General features: G+C 40.4%; 1 protein-coding gene across 2 annotated transcripts in view; it reads right to left on the reverse strand.

Annotated features, from left to right (window-relative positions):
• Window positions 1-21,211, reverse strand: part of CFAP61 (cilia and flagella associated protein 61) — a 301,491-nt gene extending 280,280 nt beyond the window's left edge. Inside the window, exons 1-3 of one of the 2 annotated variants that reach the window (XM_010369117.2) lie at window positions 21,150-21,209; window positions 16,991-17,169; window positions 1,746-1,896 (exon numbers count right to left, since the gene is read on the reverse strand). In XM_010369117.2, the coding sequence (XP_010367419.1) occupies window positions 1,746-1,896; window positions 16,991-17,133 (294 nt within the window). In that variant the 5' untranslated portion in view covers window positions 17,134-17,169; window positions 21,150-21,209. Of the gene's footprint in view, window positions 1-1,745; window positions 1,897-16,990; window positions 17,170-21,079 lie in introns of both variants that reach the window. The other variant, XM_030914334.1, reaches the window with a different exon arrangement.
• Between the last annotated feature and the right edge of the window lie 5 nt (window positions 21,212-21,216).

The following is a 21,216-nucleotide window of genomic DNA, read 5'->3' on the forward strand; positions in this document are numbered from 1 at the left end:
TTTATTCTTTAGCTTTAAGATAAAAATCATTACTTCAGCTGCAAATACCCCTGGGATAGGTATTACATTAAACCTTAAGACTCTATATACTGGTGACATCCAACAGAAAAGTAATGCAAGCCACAAATGTCATTTCAAATTTTCTAGTAGACACATTAAAAAAGAATAAAAGGTGAATTAATGTTTAATATTTAATTTAATATTTAACCTAATATATTCAAAATAGTACCATTTTAACCAGCAATCATTATAAAAATCATTAATGAGATATTATACACTCTTTGTTTTCTACTAAGTATTTGAAATCTGGCATATTTCATACTTATGGAACACCTCAATTCAGACTAGCTACATTTCAAGTGTTCATTAGTTACATAAAGCTGGTGGCAACTACGTTGGACAGCCCAGCTCTATGCTGTCATAGAAGATAGTTTGAAAAGAAACAAAAGCGACATGTGTTTATGAGTAAGAGTGTTAATTTATAATTTTCAGAAAGGTAAAATCATAACCCTAATGCAAATATAAAACAAACATCTATCAGAGGTTTATTCAACTTCAACTTATCAATTAATGAGGCAACCAGTGAGATGATAAAAATGATTCTTTGCATTTGAAGAGCTGGATACTTCAGGTGATTTACTAGGAAAAGGAAAGAATAAAATTGCCGCATTAGATACCAAATAGGTCACATCCATAACCATAATAAACCATAACCTTTGAGGTTGCCTCTTTCCAGACAGGAATTCTTTACATCCTAATGGACAAAAATCTACAGGCTAATCGCCATTCCTACACTATTGTAAAACAGGCTAGTCAACCAAAGGTGCAAGCATTGGACTGAAATAATCTTTTTGGTCTATTTCCAAGTTTGGGATAATTTTTCTGACAACAGTCCTTGGGTATACAGGGTGGCAGGGTAGGAGAGAGCACAAAAGATGAGGGGAAGGCACCATCTAGTGAAATAAATGCTGAATAATTTGCTTAGGGGTGGGTGTATGTGTGCACATTTACACACGTGTACGGGGGGTGAATTCACCCACACACTCATTTGGCATTCCCTTTTCTTCTGACATGAGGGCTCTGGGGACATGCTGCAGAATTCCACCATAAGGCAAAGGTGCTGCCCAGAATTGCAGCCTCTGGCACTCCACAAAAACCGGGGCCTGTCTGTAGCCTGGCTCCGGCAGGTTGCATGTAGGGAAAGCTCAGGATTTGGCACCAGGTACCCGGCCAGACTCCTGGGAACCACTAACCTAGCTTCTGTTGGCCAACAAGTTGTCATGTGCCGGCAGCTAGAAGACATTACATAAGCCAAGGTTCACGAGGGCATTTTGAAAATTATAGAATGTGACAGAAGTCTGAGGCTCTGCTGTCATGATTACAAGGGCAAGTGTGTAGATGGCAGGTGCTCTCCTAACATATCAATGACCTTGGACACTGACACCTGGAGAACAACATGAGACCTGGAAGCACACGTTTGACACTTGCACTAATTCCTCCCCTGCCCTCATTAGTGGAGCATGATCCAGGCCTTGCCAGCAGCTAGCCAACTTGGCAACTCCCTGCCCTTTCCTATCCCTTCTGGCACTACTCTCAGCCCTTTACCTCCCCACCAGCTACCTTCACTTTTAAGTGTCCTGATGTCATACACTGTTCAGTCCAAAACTTGGAAAGACATAATTACAAAACAGGACTCCCCCTCAAGATTCAGGGTGTTCTAATAAGCATTGTATGTGATTTCTTACTGTGCATGGGATGTCACTGTCGAGCTCCCGGAACACTGACACCCAGTCGTCCTGCTTGGCAACATTCCAGTTGGGGTAGTCCAGGAAGGTGGCCTGGGCCATGATCTCCTCCTTGTCATTGCAGAGGGTAACAGCAAGGTTTGCCTTTTCTCTGCAGAAATGATTAAAATTGCAAACATGAATAAGATTACAAACAGTGAGGTGAGGACATATCATTTTTTCCCCTCTGGCTACTGGAGCTCAGCAGCCATTGCATGAGGGCTGATAATGTTTGGAAAAGGTGGGAGTGATATTGCAGCCACTTTGGGGTACATCGTTCAGGACAAGTGGTGCTGTCAACTAAACTTGTATTCAAAATGGCATTTCATGAGAAAGGTATTACATTTATGATATTGAGTATCTACTATCTTTCCCTTGGAGATTGGCTAGGAAGATATTTGACTACACAGTTTTCCCTATCCTCTCCATGTTGCCAATACCACTGTGTTTGACCTAAACATCTGCAGTTAGGGTGGCCAAGTGTCCCTCTTTGCCCAGGACTGGGAGTGCCCAAGATATAAGACTTTTATGGCTTAAAAAAATGAAAGTCCTGGGCAAACTCGGATGAATGGGTCACCTATACACAGTGGTAAAGCTAACAGTTTAGCTCCATCTCAGTTAGCATTCTCAAGCAATTCCTCCAAACTGTGAGTCCATGTCCCTGGGCTTACTGATTCATTCATATGGAATCTGGGAATCTGGATTATCGTCTGACCCAGCTGCAGAAATGGGGACTCTCAGGGGTCTTGCTTAAGCTAAGGTAACCCAGTGAGTTAATAAAGCGAAGAAAGGAGAAGCAGGCCTTCCAGTCTTATTCTGGTGGTTGTCTCAGAGGGACTATCTTGACAATCCCTCCCAACTGCTACCCTGTCTTGTGGCCCATCAAAGCAGCAAGACTTAAAGGCACTTAAAGGCAGCATATAGTTTACCATCCCAAGAACCATTTGTGCATAAATTTAAATGTATTTTTTACTTTCTTAGTGAAATAAAATCTACTGGCATCTTAAGTTGGAGGAAGAAATAGTTAAACAGTCACTCAAAACACAAAGAAGGCAGCAGTTACCCATGTTCCTTCTTGAGGAGAACAGGAAGAAGCAAGCATGTAACTGGAGGAAGAGGCGAAGAGGAGATGACAAGAGGACAGAAAGTGACATGGGCTTTCCAGCCATGTTTTTATCACAGAAGGAATACACTGTCAGTGCAGAAAGAATGAGAAAATCTAAGCAAGAAGAGAAAAAAATAATTTGGAAAATCAGTTTTAATCCCACCTTCCACAGATAACCAACTACTGTCAATACTTTGGTTTCTGTCTCTCCAGACTTATCTTTTCATGAGGGTAACTATATGTTGAAATGCACATCGTGTGTTTTTAAAACTGGAATCTGGCCAGGCACAGTGGCTCACACCTGTAATCCCAGCATTTTGGGAGGCCAAGGTGGGCAGATTACTTGAGGCCAGGAGTTCAAGACAGCCCGGCCAACATGGTGAAAACCCATCTCGACTAAAAATACAAAAATTAGCCGGGTGTCGTGGTACACGCCTGTAATCCCAGCTACTCGGGAGGCTGAGGCAGAGAATCGCTTGAACCCAGCAGGCAGAGGCTGCAGTGAGCCGAGGTCGCACCATTGCACTCCAGCCTGGACAACAGAGCGAGACTCCATCTCAAAAATAATAATAATAAATAAATAAAAAATGGAATCCCACAACCTATACTATTTGTAGCCTGCTTTATCTCACTTGACAGTGTGCCCTTTTACTAGAGCAGTTCACCAAATAGCAGTCTCTCACACACAGGCACTTCCTGTACTTTTTTCTTTAAATCAATTTACTTTGGGCTTAAAGTTTTAATAGGAAATATACATCACTACCATAAATGGAAAACCAGTATCTCTTGCTATAAATAGAAGGTAAAGGCCGGGCGCGGTGGCTCAAGCCTGTAATCCCAGCACTTCTGAAGGCTGAGGCAGGTAGATCACAAGGTCAAGAGATCGAGACCACTCTGGCCAACACGGTGAAACCCCACCTCTACTAAAAATACAAACATTAGCTGGGAGTGATGGCACACGCCTGCAGTCCCAGCTACTCGGGAGGCTGAGGCAGGAGAATGGCTTGAACCCAGGAGGTGGAGGTTGCAGCGAGCCAAGATCACGCCACTGCACTGCAGTCTGGTGACAGAGCAAGACTCTGTCTCAAAAGAAAAAAAAAAAAAAGAAGAAGAAGAAGAAGGTAACTATAAAAATAAAGATGTAACATTTAAAACAAAATTTTTTCCTGCATGTAGCAAGTGAAATCCCCCTGGGTACCACCAAATGTATGGACCTCTTTGGGAAACACTGTGCTGGGGATATCAATCTCAGTGCCTGCAGCCACTGTCCCTTCTCAGAGGAAGACACAGCAGCCACATATGATCACACTCCTCAGCCACAGGGGAATGAAACAGGGCTGCTCCTGGTCCAGGGGGCCCACACAAGCACTGGCTATCAAGGAAAGGAGGCAGTAGACTGTCCCAGGTTCCTAGAATACAGTATCCACACAGGGCTCTTTAGCACGGGGATGCAGCCCCAAAACTTCTCACTGAATCCTTCACTTCCATGTACCTCTATCATCTCCCTCCAGCTCTTGGTCTTTTGGGCTCCTCTGCCCCAAACTCCCAGAGTCATGACCTATGGTCTCAAGCTGAGAGTGCTCCCTCTAAACCAGATGAGAAAATGCACCAGACGCCATACATGTCAGCTCTGACGGTAGTGGCGATGGTAGGGAGGAAAAAGTGGGCAAGAATTTGGGACAGTGCAGCCACCATCCCCTCAGGGAAGCAAAGAACAATGTGCTCCTGGAATCCAATTCTAACAAAATGCATTTATCCATAGGAACCTCAGGATGGCAGTTGGGTCCTATAGTACAATTAGCACAATACTATATACCACATAGACATTAAAGATTCAATATGCCTTTGTGGGTTGGCCTGGGAAGCCAGTCATGAATTACTTTGTTTCAATGGGAAAATGCACTACAGTTTACAAATAGCTGACTGTAAAAAGTAACTTTTGTAGCATTATCTTTTTATGTATATAATTTTTACTTCTTATTACCCCTTAGCCACTAGGTCCTCCATAGCACAGATAAAAATCACCATGGGAACAAAGGGAAAGAAGAGGATATACACACACACACACACACACACACACACACACACACAACCATATATATATTTTTGACAGAGTGTTGCTCTGTCACCCAGGCTGGAGTGCAGTGGCGCGATCTCGGCTCACCACAACCTCCCCCTCTGGGGTTCAAGCGATTCTCCCGCCTCAGCCTCCCGAGTAGCTGCGACTACAGGTGCCTGTCACCACGTCCTGCTAATTTTTGTATTTTTAGTAGAGACAAGGTTTCACCATGTTGGCCAGGATGGTCTCAATCTCTCTCTGTCTTTTTTTTTTTTTTTTTTTTAATTATTGTTTTTGAGACGGAGTCTCGCTCTGTGGTCTCAATCTCTTGACTTCATGATCCACCCGCCTCAGCCTCCCAAAGTGCTGGGATTACAGGCATGAGCCACCGTGCCCGGCTGAGAAGGCATACTTTCAAATGTTGGATTTTAAACTCTTCTTTGTAATAAGCCAAATCCAAACCGAAGGAGCCCTATTAATACACATACACACACACATACAGGTATTTCATACAAAATGGAAATCAGAGCTCTTTTCATTGGAGCAATGCCTCATTTATTCAACTGCTTAGGAAATTTTCCCAGTATAGCCAAAACTTATTTTCTTTTTTTACAGTCAGATGTTATACAATTTTTTATAATATTTTAATGTGGTATAATTTACATGCAGTGAAATGATTTTGTGGGTACAATTTAACTAATTTTAGAAAATAAATACACCTTTGAATCATATCCACCCCCTCCACACATAAATCAATGTTTACATCATCACAAAAAGTTTCCTAATTTATCACCCAGTAAACAACCCATTAAAATAATGTGGACTGGTTCCTGTCAAAGCATATTAGTTTTCCTGCTCTGAGCTTTATTTTTATTTTATTTTATTTTTTATTTATTATACTTTAAGTTCTGGGATACAAGTGCAGAACATACAGGTTTGTTACATAGGTACAAATGTGCCATGTTGGTTTGCTGTACCCATCAACCCGTCAACTACATTAGGTATTTCTCCTAATGTCATCCCTCCCCTAACCCCCACTCTGACAGGCCCCGGTGTGTGATGTTCCCCTCCCTGTGTTCTCATTGTTTAACTCCCACTCATGAGTGAGAACATGTGGTGTTTGGTGTTTTGTTCTTGTGATAGTTTGCTGAGAATGGTGATTTCCAGCTTCATCCATGTCCCTGCAAAGGACATAAACTCATCTTTTTTCATGGCTGCACAGTATTCCATGGTGTATATGTGCCACATTTTCTTTATCCAGTCTATTATTAAAGGATATTTGGGTTGGTTCCAAGTCTTTGCTATTGTGAATGGTGCTGTAATAAATATACGTGTGCATGTGTCTTTATAGTAGAATGACTTATAATCCTTTGGGTATATACCCAGTAATGGGATGGCTGGGTCAAATGGTATTTCTAGTTCTAGATCCTTGAGGAATTGCCACACTGTCTTCCACAATGGTTGAACTAATTTACACTCCCACCAACAGTGTAAAAGCTTTCCTATTTCTCCACATCCTCTCCAGCATCTGTTGTTTCCTGACTTTTTAATGATTGCCTTTCTAACTGACCGTGAGATGGTATCTCATTGTGGTTTTGATTTGCATTTCTCTAATGACCAGTGATGATGAGCATTTTTTCATGTCTGTTGGCGGCATAAATGCCTTCTTTTGAGAAGTGTCTGTTCATAACCTTTGCCCAGTTTTTGATGGGGTTGTTTTTTTCTGGTAAATTTGTTTAAGTTCCTTGTACAAAACTTATTTTCTTTATACTTGATGGAAATCTTAGTGAAACAGCACTTGCCTTTTCTGCTTGTTTTTTTTTTTTTTTTTTTTTTTTTTGAGATGGAGTCTTGCTGTGTCACCCAGGCTGGAGTGCAGTGGTGCAATCTTGGCTCACTGCAAGCTCCACCTCCTGGGTTCACGCGATTCTCCTGCCTCAGACTCCCCAGCAGCTGGGACTACAGGCGCCCGCCACCATGCCAGGCTAATTTTTTGTATTCTTAGTAGAGATGGGGTTTCACCGTGTTAGCCAGGATGGTCTCGATCTCCTGACCCCGTGATCCCCCCGCCTTGGCCTCCCAAAGTGCAGGGATTAGAGGCGTGAGTCACCGTGCCCAGCCTTAGGTGAGATCAGTTTTATTTGTTCCTGTACTTCTGTAACTGAACAGGCAGCAATAAAACAAAACCAAACACACAGACCACAAAAGAACCACCTTTTTTTTTTTAAAGGTCTATAAAATAAGTCATTAAGCCTTGTAGTTGACTTGGCCAAGGGACAGGAGTTGTCTAATATAAAAAAATGAAACATTGTGTGGGCTTAGTAGCAGCTGTTTTGGAAGCTTCAGGACATCAGTGAAAATTTAAATTTGCTTTTACTTCTGAAAATACACTGGCTTCTAAGATAGCTTGCAACCCTTTCAGTTATAAAGATCCCATTTTAACTTTTTTTTTTTCTTTTTTTAATGTTTGGGGTCTGAGCAAGGGGAAGGCTGGAGTTACTGAGATAGGAAAAGTGTGGGAAGAGTGGATTGAAGGCAGGTGAAGACCACGCTAGATTCAAGTGCCTACTAGGTATCCAAGGGTTGGCATTCACCAGGAAGCTGGATAAATGAATTTGGAATCCAGAAGGTTCTGTCACCGATGTCAGACTTTTTCACATTTGTATCATAAATTCACCCAGAATTAATTTTTAAAATTTTTCTACTACATGAGGTTGGTTATTATTTTCTTTTCCATGTGAACAACAAACTCTCCCAGCACCATTTATTGAGTGGCACATCCCTTCCCCAAAAAGCCATCATCAAATTTTTATATAGGTATGGGTCTGTTTCTGGGATCTCTATCCTGGTCCATTTGTCTTTTGTCAATTTCCTGCAAATTACCACACTGCCCTGATTACTATACCTACAATGAATCTTTAGTTGGCAAGCCTCTCCACCTTATTTTTCTTCCTTCAGATTATCCTGAACCTTTGCTTTCCCATACAGATTTAGACTCATTAAGCTTGACAAATAATCTTGTTAGGATTTTGATGGGGGTGGAGGGAAACTGACTTTGTGATTTGAATCTTCCTGTCCAAAATGTAGTCTACCTCTTGAAATACCATAGTCCCCGCACTTCTCCGTGGTTTCATGGCCCACGGTTTCATAGTTAATTGCAGTCAACGGCAGTTAGAAAATACTGAATGGAAAATTCCAGAAATAAACAATCTATAAATTTATAATTGCATGCCATTCTGAGTAGCAAGATGAAATTACATGCCATTCCACCCCATCCTGCCCAGGAATTGTCCAGCAGACCCACACTGTAGATGCTGCTACCCGTGAGTCACCTAGTATTAGATCTGATAACTGCACTCTGTTACCAGATCGACTGTCACTGCATCACAGTACTTTGGTTCAAAGTGCAAGAGTAGTGATGCTGGTAATTCAGATATGCTGAAGAGAAGCCGTAAAAGGCTTCCTTTACACGAAAAGGTGAAAATTCTCAACTTAATGAGGAAAAAATAAATTGTATGCTGAGGTTGCTAAGATCTAGGGTAAGAAGAAATCTTTAATCCATGACATTTTGAAAATGGAAAAAAAATTCATGCTAGTTGTCCTGTTGCACCTCAAACTACAAAAGTTATGGTCACAGTGCATAGCAAATGCTTAGTTAAGATGGAAAAGCCATTACATTTGTGGATGGAAGGCATGAACAAAAATGTGTTCTGACTAGTAACAATTGGATGTGGTACTATCCTCAGTTTCAGGCATCCACTGGGGGTCTTGGAATATATTTCTCTCAGATAAGGGAGGGGGGTGGCTACTGTATTTAGGCTTTCCTTAATGTCTTACTTTTTTTTTTTTTTTTTGAGACTGAGTCTCACTCTGTCCCCCTGGCTGGAGTGCAGTGGCGCGATCTCGGCTCACTGCAAGCTCCGCCTCCTGGGATCATGCCATTTTCCTGCCTCAGCCTCCTGAGTAGCTGGGACTACAGGTGCCCGCCACCGCACCCGGCTAATTTTTTTTGTATTTTTAGTAGAGACGACGTTTCACCGTGTTAGCCAGGATGGTCTCGATCTCCCGACCTTGTGATCCGCCCGCCTCGGCCTCCCAAAGTGCTGGGATTACAAGCGTGAGCCACCGCGCCCGGCCAATGTCTTTCAATAGTTGACGATTTACCCCATAATGAGCTTGGAGTTATTTTGTCAGTTTTATACTAGGTACTTTATATTCTTTGGCATGGGTGTAAATAGAAAAATGTTTTCTGTTCATTGTTAATATATAAAAATGCAATGGGTTTTTGTTCAATGACTTTATAGCCAGGAATTTTAAACTTCTGTATTTATCCTAACTCATATTCCTTCCAATTTTCTAAGTAGAGAATATATCACCTGCAAAAAATGACAATTTGTTTCTTCCTTTCAAATCCTAGTACATTTTATTGCTTTTGCTCTCCCTTATTGCAATAGCTAGGATCTCATGACAACAGGCATCCTCATTTATTATGCAAGGATTGTTTTAATATTTTATCATTACATATGGTGTTTGTTAAAGGTCTTTACACATATGAGAATCATCGTATATTCTTATTTTGTTAAGAATTATTACGAAGAATATTGCATTTTATCACATGATTTTGTCTTTATTGAGAAGATTACATTTTCTCCTTTGTTAATTTGATGAATTAGACTAATCCATTTTCTAATATTAAACCAAACTTGAATACCATGATCAATTAATCATAATCATATCTTCTTAGTTCATTATTATATTCCTTTCCTATTTTCTTTTAGAATTTTTACATCCATGTTCATGAGCAAGGCATGAATGTTAATTTCATTTCTCTTTCTATGTGAGATTGGCCATTAACTTTCCTTTCTTGTACTGTCTTTGTCTTATTTTGATATTAACATTATGCTAGCCTCATAAAGTAAGCTAAAAAGTATTCTCTTTCTGCTTCCAAGAACTTGTATTTATTTGGGACATACCCAATCCCTGAATGTTTGTTAGGACTGCTTGTAAAGGCAGTTGTGCCTACCATTGTATTGGTGGGAGGATTTAAAATTAACAATTCAATTTAATGGGTTTCTATCATTTCTTTTTTTCTTTTTTTTTTTTTTTTTTTTGAGACAGAGTCTCGCTCTGTCGCCCAGGCTGGAGTGCAGTGGCACGATCTCCACTCACTGCAAGCTCCGCACCTCCCCCCACCGGTTCACACCATTCTCCTGCCTCAGCCTCCCGTGTAGCTGGGACTACAGGCGCCCGCCACCACACCCGGCTAATTTTTTTTTTTTTTTTTAGTAGAGATGGGGTTTCACCGTGTTAGCCAGGATGGTCTCGATCTCCTGACCTCGTGATCCGCCCGTCTCGGCCTCCCAAAGTGCTGGGATTACAGGCGTGAGCTACCGCGCCCGGCCTCTATCATTTCTTAAGTTGATTTTAAGAAACTTTTCTGGGACCCCATATTTTCAAATTTATTGGCATGCAGTTTTTTTAATACAGGTCCCCAATCCCTTTAAATTCATAAGCCCTAAAAACTGGAAGCAGCAAAATTGGAATTGAAGTGACATGAGGTTACTGTACAGTCTTGATCCCATAAATAAAATATTCTTACATTTTTACCACACATATCCTAACGTATGTAATCATGGGAAATCTCTCCAGCCCTCATGGGTGGAATTCAATAATATTTCATCAATGGATGAAACTAATTTTTAAAATTCTGCATTCTGAAACACAACTAGTCACAAGGGATTTAGTTAAAGGATTGTGGATCTATAATACCCTTTTATTACCTGCTTAACCTCAGCAACATCTGTAGTTATTATGTCCTTTTCACATTACTTTGAAAGTTTTCCTTTTCTTCCTGATTAATCTTGTCAGAAGTTTTTTCTTTCTTTAGGCTTTTTAAAGAACGAACTTTTGGCTTTGTTTATCCTCTACCAGATGCTTGTTTTCCATTTCATTAATATGCTCTCTTGTCCTTTATTTTCTGTTTTCCTTGAGCTGATTGGACTGTTCTTGTTCTAACTTGGAGGTAAACTCTGAACTTTATTTCAGGTCTTTCTTCTCTTCTAAGTATTTAAGGTTGTTAAGTTCCCTCTAAGACCTGCTATTTTGTTCATCTATTTCTGCATAACAGGTTATCCCTAATTTAATGGCTACCCTGTTTCATTTGCTCATGATTCTATGGGTGAGAAATTCAGACAGGGTACAGTAGGGGTATCTGTTGGGGCAAGAACCTCCAAGATGGTTTTTTTTCCCTCATGTGTCTTGTCCCTCAGTGAGGGTGGCCCAGAGGGGCTAGGGTGCGCCGGGAAGGGTGACATGGGGCCTTCCTTCTTGCTGGAGGCTGGGCTCGCTCCTCAATTCTCCTCCATGCAGACGCACGCTTCTCTCTTATGATATGGCCTCTCTGGGTGGTACGTCCAGTAGAGTAGACAGACTTTTTACATGGTAGTGCAAGGTTCGAAGAGCACAAAACTGAAAGCTTCCAGCAAGGGCTCAAACTAGGGTGAGGCCAGAGGGACCCAGGGTTCAAAAATGGAAGGAGCTGTTCACTCTCAGGTTCATGCAGGGGCCCTAGCTGGGAGTGAGTACCCAGGATGTCCCGCGTGCCTCCCCACAGGTCAGCCCTGCTGCCCGGCCATCTTAACACTTGGGCCTGGGACCAGGACAGCCCCACTTCCATCACATTCTATCGGGGGAGTCACAGGCTCAGCAAAGATGGAAAACGTGGAGACTACAGCAGGGAGAACGACACAAAAAGGCACAGGGAACACAGGGAGGCGGGAAAGTCTCCAGTGCTCTACCGGTTCTACTGACTTTCACTTTATCTATTTTAGAACTGTGTCATTAGAAGCATGTAAGTTTAAAGCTGTCTTAGGTCTCTCAAGAACAGTTTTATCATTATATAGTGACCCTCTTTATCTGTAGGGAGCTTTTCGTCCTGAACTATATGCTGTCTGCTGTTGATACAGCAATACTAGCCCTTTTTTTGGATGAGATTTTGGATGGCATATCTTTTTTTCCTGATACTTTGACTTTAAATATTTCTGTGACTTTATACATTAGGTATGTCTCATAAATAGAATATCAGTTTTGTTTTGTGTTCAGCCAATCTGCCCATCTTAATCTTTTAATGGAAGAATTTTGTCCAGATGCCTTTATTATGATTACTGATATAGTAAAACGTATTTTCTTATTCTGTGATTTTAATACATTCTCTGCTTTTTATTTGTTTTCCTGCTCCTGTCTTGTCCTCTTTTAGATTCAGGGTTCATTTTAAATTTCTCATTCCATTTTTCCCTCTATAGATCAGAAGTTATCATCTCTACATCTATTCTTTTAATGATGATCTTAACCATGTTAACATATATTCCTAACAGTCTTTACTATCTGTTCCAGTTATCAACTGATGTGTAATAAACCACCCCAAACCTTAGTGGCTTTAAGTAACAATTATTATCTCTCATGGTTCTGTGGGCTGCCTGGGTTGAACTAAGCAGTTTTTGCATGGTATCTCAGGCTATCAAATGGCAGCAGTGGCTAAAGCCATCTGAAGACTCAGAGTCTAAGACAGCTTACTTGCATGGTTGGCAGCTGGGGGCAGTTGCCAGCGGGGAGCTCAGCAGAGGCTGTCAAATGAAGCACCCACAGGGAGCCATGTGACTGGAGCTTTCATCAGTGCAACATTGGGTTCTGAGAAGGAGCACTTCCAGAGACCCACTGGAAGTTGCAAGACTTCTTATGTCTTGGACTTGAAGTCAAATAGGGTCTCACTTCTGCTGCTTTCCATTGGTTGCATAGGGCGAGCCATGATTCTCTGTGAGAACAGACTACACAACTGCGAAAGTGACAGGATGTGCGGCTCATGGGAGCCGGGGGAGCCTGTTTGCATATCACTTACCACGCCCTCCATCTTGAATAAAACCTGAAGAATTCTTTCATTCTAATCATGTTCCTCCCAATTTATATGTTTTTGTCCTGAATCTTAGTTTTAACATATGGTTTATACCTCCCAAATCAGTCATTATCAATATTATTGTTTTATGCCAGTCATACTTTTTCTTAGATTTACCTACATATTTGCCATATTTTTGTTGACATTCCTTCTTGTGTTTTGAGCTTTCCAGCTGAGGTATTCTCTGTTCTTCCAAGAGCATATTCTAAGGAATTTCCTCCATTCAGAGTCTACTGGTAAATGACTTAGGTTTTTGTTTGCCAGAAAATGCATTTATTTTCTCTCAGGTCCCGCTAGGAATTGTTTCACTGGGTGAAACGGTGTCACAATTCTAAATTGATGTTATTTTTCTCTCCACTACTGAAGATATTCTACTATCTTCTGACTACTATTGTGGCTCCTAAGAAATCTATTAGTCTAATCTTTAGTTCTTTGCAGGTAACTTGGCTTTTTTTTTTTTTTTCCTCTGTTATTTTTCGGATCTTTTTAGCTATAATGTTTTGCTGTTTCATTATGATGTGTTCAGTTGTGGATTTCTCTGTGTATTTATCCCCTTTGGGATTCACTGAGTTTTCCAGATGTAAGAAGTGGTGCTTTCCAACAATTCTGAAAAACTCTCAGCCATTCTCTCTTCAAATATTCACCCTCTGGCTTCCTATTATCTCCTAAAAGTCTAACTAGACTAGGACTCATGCTTCATTCATATTTTTTCTCTCTGTGTTGAACTCTAGGTAATTTACTGGTATTGATCCTCCAGCTCGTTACTTCTGTCTTCATGTGTCTATGAATGATGTTTAATTCATCTACAGAGCTTTTAATTTCAATTACATTTTAATTTCTAGATGGTCTTTTTCACTTTTGTTTAAACATGATTATTCATTTTTATTATTTTTTACTTTTTTTTTTTTTTTAAGACAGAGTCTCACTGTGTTGCCCAGGCTGGAGTGCCGTGGTATAATCTCGGCTTACTGAAACCTCGGTCTCCCAGGTTCGAGAGATTCTCCTGCCTCAGCCTCCTGAGTAGCTGGGACTACAGGTGTGGGCCACCACTCATGGCTAATTTTTTGTATTTTTGGTAGAGATGAGGTTTTGCCATATAGGCCAGGTTGGTGTGAAACTCCTGACCTCGGGTGATCCACCCACCTCAGCATCTCAGATTTTCTTAGTCTTTTTTTTTTTTTTTTTTAAATTAAACCTCAGTTTAATTTTCAACAGGATTAAAGAGGGACTGGAAACGCCGGTGGCCACAGATCCTCGCAGGCGCGAGCTCGCACCCCACGCTGGGCCTCTCCCCTGAGGACCCTCGGGTCTCACTGCAGGATCCAGGGGAAACGGCGCTGCGGGTGCGGGGCATTTCCCAGCTTCTGGGGTGTCCCGACATCCTCCCTGCGAATCCCCCAGTACACGCAGGTCACAAGAGGACCCAGGCTGCGGCAGAGCCTCCTGGACCCCCAGGAGCGAAGGAGAAGCGCCACGGCCACTGACCGCACCACGCACGTGCGGACACGAGAGACAAAGGCCGGACAGGATTTTCTTAGTCTTTAATCTTTTTTTTTTTTGAGACAGAGTCTCGCTCTGTCACCCAGGCTGGAGTGCAGTGGTGCGATCTTGGCTCACTGCAACCTCTGCCTCCCGTGTTCAAGTGATTCTCCTGTCTCAGCCTCCCAAGTAATGGGACTACAGGCGTGTGCCACCACACTCTGCTAATTTTTGTATTTTTAGTAGAGATGGGGTTTCATCTGTTGGCCAGGATGGTCTCAAGCTCTTGACCTCATGATCTTCCTGCCTCAGCCTCCCAAAGTGCTGGGATTACAGGTGTGAGCCACCATGTCCGGCCTTCTTTAATTATCTTTTTAAAATTATCTTTTTATTTCAGACACAATAAACATAGTTATTTTATATTCATTGTTTAATTTCATATCTGAAGTCTTCGGGAGTTGACTCTCTTATATAATTTCTCTTGTTGGTTCTAATGGTACATATTTCCTTGTGTGTTTATGATTTTTGACTGTGAGCTCATATTCTTTGCAACTTTATCTGGGGTTATTATTTGGAGTCTGAGCTGAAGCTGCATCCCTTCACACTTGATTTGCGTTTATGTCAATCAGTGTCCTGGACACACTACTAGCCTGTGACCATTTTTAATTAAATTCTTTCCTTCAAGTTTTTTTTTGGACCACACAAATAATTAACATGGATCTCAAATCAGTGTGTGCTTATGAGTTCTCAGAAGAGACTTTATCCCCCTCTATTCCATGCTGAGGCTGAGTGAGCCCTCGCTGTCCATTTGTATTTAGTGGGTTATATCTTCTTCATTCCTACAACGAACATCCCAATTTTATACAAAGGGGTCACATGCTCTCCTCCTTAGGTGGAGGGAGTAGTTACCCTCCGTTCTTTGCAAAGCTATCAAAACAGAAATATGAAGTCGCTGTTAATAGAATGTGGCAAAAATCCTCAAGGACAAAGCTAGCATTAGTTCCTGTTTACCTAATGAAGTCTCTGATTTCAATTTGATAATGCTCCCTACACAGTTCTTAGCTTTTGTGTGTATCAACATTTTAGTTGTCTCCATCCAATGCACATCTTTAAGGTACTTAGTCCACCATAACGCCAAAAAATAAAATCATTTCATTGGTATATCTATTTTTTAAGCATTTTATAACTACTGTCCTACTGCCCTCTAGTAAAATTGTGCCAATTTATAATTACATTCATCGGGGGGTAATTAGAGACTACAAACTTTAATGTCTTAGGCTGGCCTTAGCTTAAACATTTCAACTGTATTTGATATGAAGCTTTATGAAATCCAAAATATTAGGATATTTAATATTTTCAATAAAAATAATGAGGAACAGGGTCGGGCACGGTAGCTCATGCCTGTAATCCAAAGACTTTGGGAGGCCAAGGCAGGCAGATCACTTGAGGCCAGTAGTTCAAGACCAGCCTGGCCAACATGATGAAACCTAGTCTCTACTAAAAAAAAAAAAAAAAAAAAAAAAGCTAGGCATGGTGGCATGCACCTATAGTCTCTGCTACTCTGGAGGCTGAGGCAGGAGAATCTCTTGAACCCAGGAGGCAGAGATTGCCGTGAGCTGAGATTGCACCACTGCACCCCATATCTGGGCAATAGAGCTAGACTCTGTCTCAAAAATAAATAAATTAATTAATTAATTAATTAATGAGGAAGAGATTCAAGGATATTTATATTCTGTCACCCACAGAAGGTCTATAAACAAACAAAACAGAGAGAAAAAAGATCTTTTAAGAAACAAATCTATACATATTTTAAAGTTCAGAAGAACATTTTAACAGCAGTGGCTGTGAACAAATCCAGGTTTCCAACGTACTGCTTCACCCTGGGCCAGCCTCCCAATCTCATCTGTGAGATGGACATGATACTGGCCACCTCAGAGAAGTGTCAGAACAATTAAATAACATAATGTTGGCAAAGCACAGAGCCTGACATAAACTAATGTCTCAAAATCTGGTGGCTAATATTATTAACTTGTTCTAAGTGACTCCACTAGTGAGTGAGGCAGCTGAGATTTGAACCACGTTTGTTTGAATCCAAAGCCCATGAGGAACCTTTTTGATTTGCATGTTGTTATAGGAAATGGGGATTTGTCGTTCCCAGAGATTTCTTGCTGTATGTTTTTTCACTGTGCAGTGAGCTACCCATTTTCTCACAATAAGCCCCATAAAGACAAAAAGGTAGGATCCTTTACTGGCATGTCATAAGATTGATGAACCTTTTTTTTTTTTTTTTTTTTTTAATTGAGACAGGGGCCTGCTCTGTCATCCAGGCTGGGGTGCAGTGGCGTGTCTTGGCTCACTGCAGCCTCTGCCTCCTGTGTTCAAGTAACTCTCATGCCTCAGCCTCCCGAGCAGCTGGGATTACAGGCATGCGCCACCACACCCAATTATTGTATTTTTAATAGAGAAGAGGTTTCGCCATGTTGGCCAGGCTGGTCTTCAACTCCTGGCCTCAGGTGATCCACCTGCCTTGGCCGCTCAAAATGCTGGGATTACAGGTGTGAGCCACTGCGCCCAACCAAAATTGTGAACATTCTTGAACTTAGTTACGTACTTACAGAAGATAGATGATATTTATCTTCCCAAACAGCTTGCAGGTAAATTTTCTAATAAGGCTTTTGATACAATAAATATCCTGTGATTCTGTTCTTCGGCAATGGACGACTTCTACCTTTCCTCTTGGAGACGTGAGGACTGACATTTTTTATCCTGTCCCTAAAAGAGAGAAAAAAGTCCACTATGAATCTGATATGACAAGCCAGTTTGGTTATAATATGCACAAAATTGGACATTAATTCAATTTCCATATGGTCAGAATGAACATGGTGTGAGAATACTGGTGTGACACGTTTTCCCCTGGGTGTAGTCTGTGACACTGTCACTGCAAACCAGCTGACTTTCCTCCATAGGAGAATGAAGTTTCTGAGAACTGGCCTGTTTAGAAGTTTCTGCAACTATATTCTTTGTTTCCAACAAAGCTGCTAAAAAAATTCTAACAATAGAATTGGAAAAACATTGAAAGGAATTATTTACGGATTCAGGGTCTTCTTATATTTAATCGGCCACGATGGCATGTGGTCAAGAGTTACTGAGGAAATATTGACAGCTGCTGCCTATGTTCTTCATAGAGTTCTCCAAACTGGAGCCCTGAAGGTCAGCAGTCTTGAGAGATATTTTGAGACCAAAAACGTTCCGTAGTTAAGAGTAGGAAATGCTCGCAATAGGCTTCCTGAAGGGCTACCAGGCCCATGAACATCTTTGAGAGTTTCCATAATAAAGCAACTTGTTTTCTTTGTATAACCCAGCCTTTCCCATACTCTTTTGGAACAGAATCTCTAATGACAGCAACAGTGGAGAATCTAATGTTCCAGACGGACACTTTGGGAAATGCTGTTGACAAAACCAGTAGGTCACAAAATGATTTCAATTTCTCTCTCATTGTCTCAATTTCTGTAAGTCTCTCTTTCTTCTCTCTTTTCCTCCCTTCCTTCCTTCGGAGGGAAAACCATTTTATTATATACTAGCCAGTGAGCTCAGAATAGGGAAAACAATGAAGGAGAAATTAATAATGTCTAGACTCCTATCAAAGCTAGCCATAAATATTGTCATTCCTTGTTTCGGTTTCAAATTGAAAGCAAAATTGGAATGAGACATCTTGTTTGTGAAATATATAAACTAAAGCTACAAGTATATAAAAATTCTGAACAAAATAAGAAAGTATAATTAATTACATAACTGAATTTGGTAACAAGAAAAGAAGAAAGAAAGCGAGCATGGGAAATTCTCCAACCAAGTGGCAATGATGTGAGCAGTACCTCAGGAAGTGATCAGATCTGGCACAGGTTTTGGGGGTAGAATGGACCTCACTCCAAACAGAGAATTAAAGAATTAAACCATGCATCTACCTGGAACTTTGTAAGGGCCCCTCGGTAAGCAAGGGGGCTAGAAAAATTAAACTCACCACCCCAAGAAAGTGACAAGCTTTCTCTACACAAAGCTCTACGTAGAAAACAAAACAAAAATACTGATGAGAAGTCCAAATTCTAGACTAAAGTGGGTATGGCATTCTAATCCACATAATCTGTGTATTGCGGAAGTCACCAAGAACTTTAGATGACAGACTCTGAAACAGACTATAAACTAAGTATGTTTATGATAAAGAAATATAGAAAGAGAAACGAAAGTCATGAGAAGAGAACAGGTCATTATTTAAAAAAGAACAGAACCTTAAAAAATGAAATATGTGGTTATTGAAATTTAAACTAAGAGGATGGATTAAAAACAGAGAAGAATAAAGAAAATAAACTGGAAGATACTTATGAACAAATTATCTAGAAAGAAGCACACAGAAATAGAAAATACAGAATTCAGTCAAGATACATGTAAGACAGAATGAAAACCATCTGTCTTATGGGAATTCCAAAAAGAATAAATGAAACATTTGAAAATAATTGCTAATTATTTTTAGTATTGATGAAAGCCATGAACCTTCAGTTCAGAGCAGAAAATACAAATAAACTCCAAATATACAGTACTAAAACTACAAAACCCTAAAGACAAACAGAAAACTTTAAAGGAACCTGACAAAAGACAGACTGTCTATGAAAAAATAATTAGACTGACAGAATATTTCTCATCAGCAACATTAGAAGCCAGTAGCACAGGGGTTAGCAAACTTCTGTAAAAGGCCAGAAAATAAACACATTAAGCTTTATGAGCCACATGTTGTCTACATAACTATTCAACTCCGCCATTGTAGCACAGTAACAACCAGAGACAATATCAGCACAAATGAGCATGAATGTATTCCCACAAAATTTTTCTTACGGACACTGAAAGTTGGTTTATGTATAATTTTCATGTGCCATGTAATTTTTTTCAAATGTTTAAAATGTAAACTACATATAAAGTTTAATGTAAAATGTGTGTGTGTGTGTGTGTGTGTGTATCCCTAGCTCACTCACAGTCCATACAAAATAGTCAACGGGCTGAATTTCGTCTATGGGCCATAATTTTCTAACTGCTAGAATAGTGTTTTAAACATATAAAGGGAAAAATAACCATTAACCTAGACTGATAAAGCTAGCTAAACAATCCCCTGAAAATGAAGATAAAATAAAGACAATTTCATACAAAGACTGAAAGAAATTCAAAGAATCTTGTAGAAAGAACTAGGAGATGGTATATTCTGAGAAGAATAAAATTAAAATCAGAAAGAAGTGGGATGAAAGATTAAATGCTGGGAAATAAGAAGGTAAACATGAATGTATATCTACAAAAGCATTGATGGCAAAAAGAAAGAAAGATAATACATTTTTCCTTAAAAAAAAAAAAAAAGAGATGAACTGAATTGCCAGACAACAAAAATGTGAGATAAAAGGATGGTGATCAGAAGCAAAGTATTCTAACACGTTTGTACGTTTGAGCAAAGGCACAGATGATTAAATCAATGATTCATTTGGCAAATCAATTGCTTACAGTTACACATTTAAGGAAAATCACTTCAAAGAAACATCTTTTTAATATATTTTATTTTGTTAGGAGGCTTTATGAAAGTGATATAAAATCTTCTCTATTTAAATTTTGAAAAGTGAGATCAAATATCTAAATAATATGGTTAATAACGAGTTATGGCAAATATATTGATGTTGGTTATAACTGCAGTTCTAGAAATCTGCATAAATCTTTTTTTGAAAGCAACAGCTGCACTGGTAGACGTGATATTACTACATACACAAATATATATTTTCCCCAAAAACCAAAAGAGCCTTGCAACTGTGGAAATTATTCTAACAAATGTGCTGCCAAGTCATGTCATTGTACATTTGTCCAAACTCATAGAATGTACAACACCAAGAGTGAACCCTAACGTGAACTTTGAGTGATAATGATGTGTCAATGTAGGTTCATGATTGTAACAAATGTACCGCTCTGGTGCAGGATATTTTTGAGAGTTGGAGGCTGTTAAAGGGGGGAAGAGGTACAATAATTGATAGCAGGAAGCTGTTGAGGGGGGAAATCTCTGTGCCTTCCACTTAATTTTGTTGTGAACCTAAAACTTCTCTAAAAATTTGTCTATTAAAAAAATTCTTTTAACTTTTGCTTAATTTTTCTGTTTTTGAGGGCAGGTTAAGTATTATAATAGCTAACATTTACTGACCATTTGTCTTTAATCCTAGTGAAACAGATGTTATTACCCTTGTTTTATAGTTGAGGACACTGAGGCTAAGAAATTTGAGTAATTAAGGTACACACAGAATTTAAACATATTTCTTATCACAAGACTGAGTTGTTTTCTAGTTACTCTATTTATTTTCATTTCGTCCTAATATCTGGCTTCTAAGTACCTTCTGTTATTTTTAATTCCAAGCCTTAGAGTTAATTATTTGGGCACAACTGTCCAGAAACCAGAAACGAGGGGGCGTGGACCCAGAGACTACAAGACCTAGAATGCAATGCAGCGCCAGACAGCCTAAAAGGGCGGCAGCTCGCCCTTTCGCATGCTGGGAATGGTAGTTTCCTCGCTCTCCCTTCGTCCCCCGCCCTCGAGCAACCAGATTGGAGCTTCGTCCCTACTCCCTCGCAGGGCGCCACGGCTAGACAGAGCCTCTCTTCCTTGTCTGGTCATCCTAGTTCCGGAGGCTGACCTGGGGATACGCCCTTGACTACCTGAACCGCAGTCCTTGCTTCGCTGCTAGTCAGGCCGGCGCTACCCACTTCACGCGCAGCTCCAGGATGCCGCACTCGGCGCGCTGCTGTAAGGAGGACGCGCAGCCTGGTCCCC

This window comes from Rhinopithecus roxellana, chromosome 13 (assembly GCF_007565055.1).
Source record: "Rhinopithecus roxellana isolate Shanxi Qingling chromosome 13, ASM756505v1, whole genome shotgun sequence".
Classification (NCBI taxonomy): domain Eukaryota; kingdom Metazoa; phylum Chordata; class Mammalia; order Primates; family Cercopithecidae; genus Rhinopithecus; species Rhinopithecus roxellana.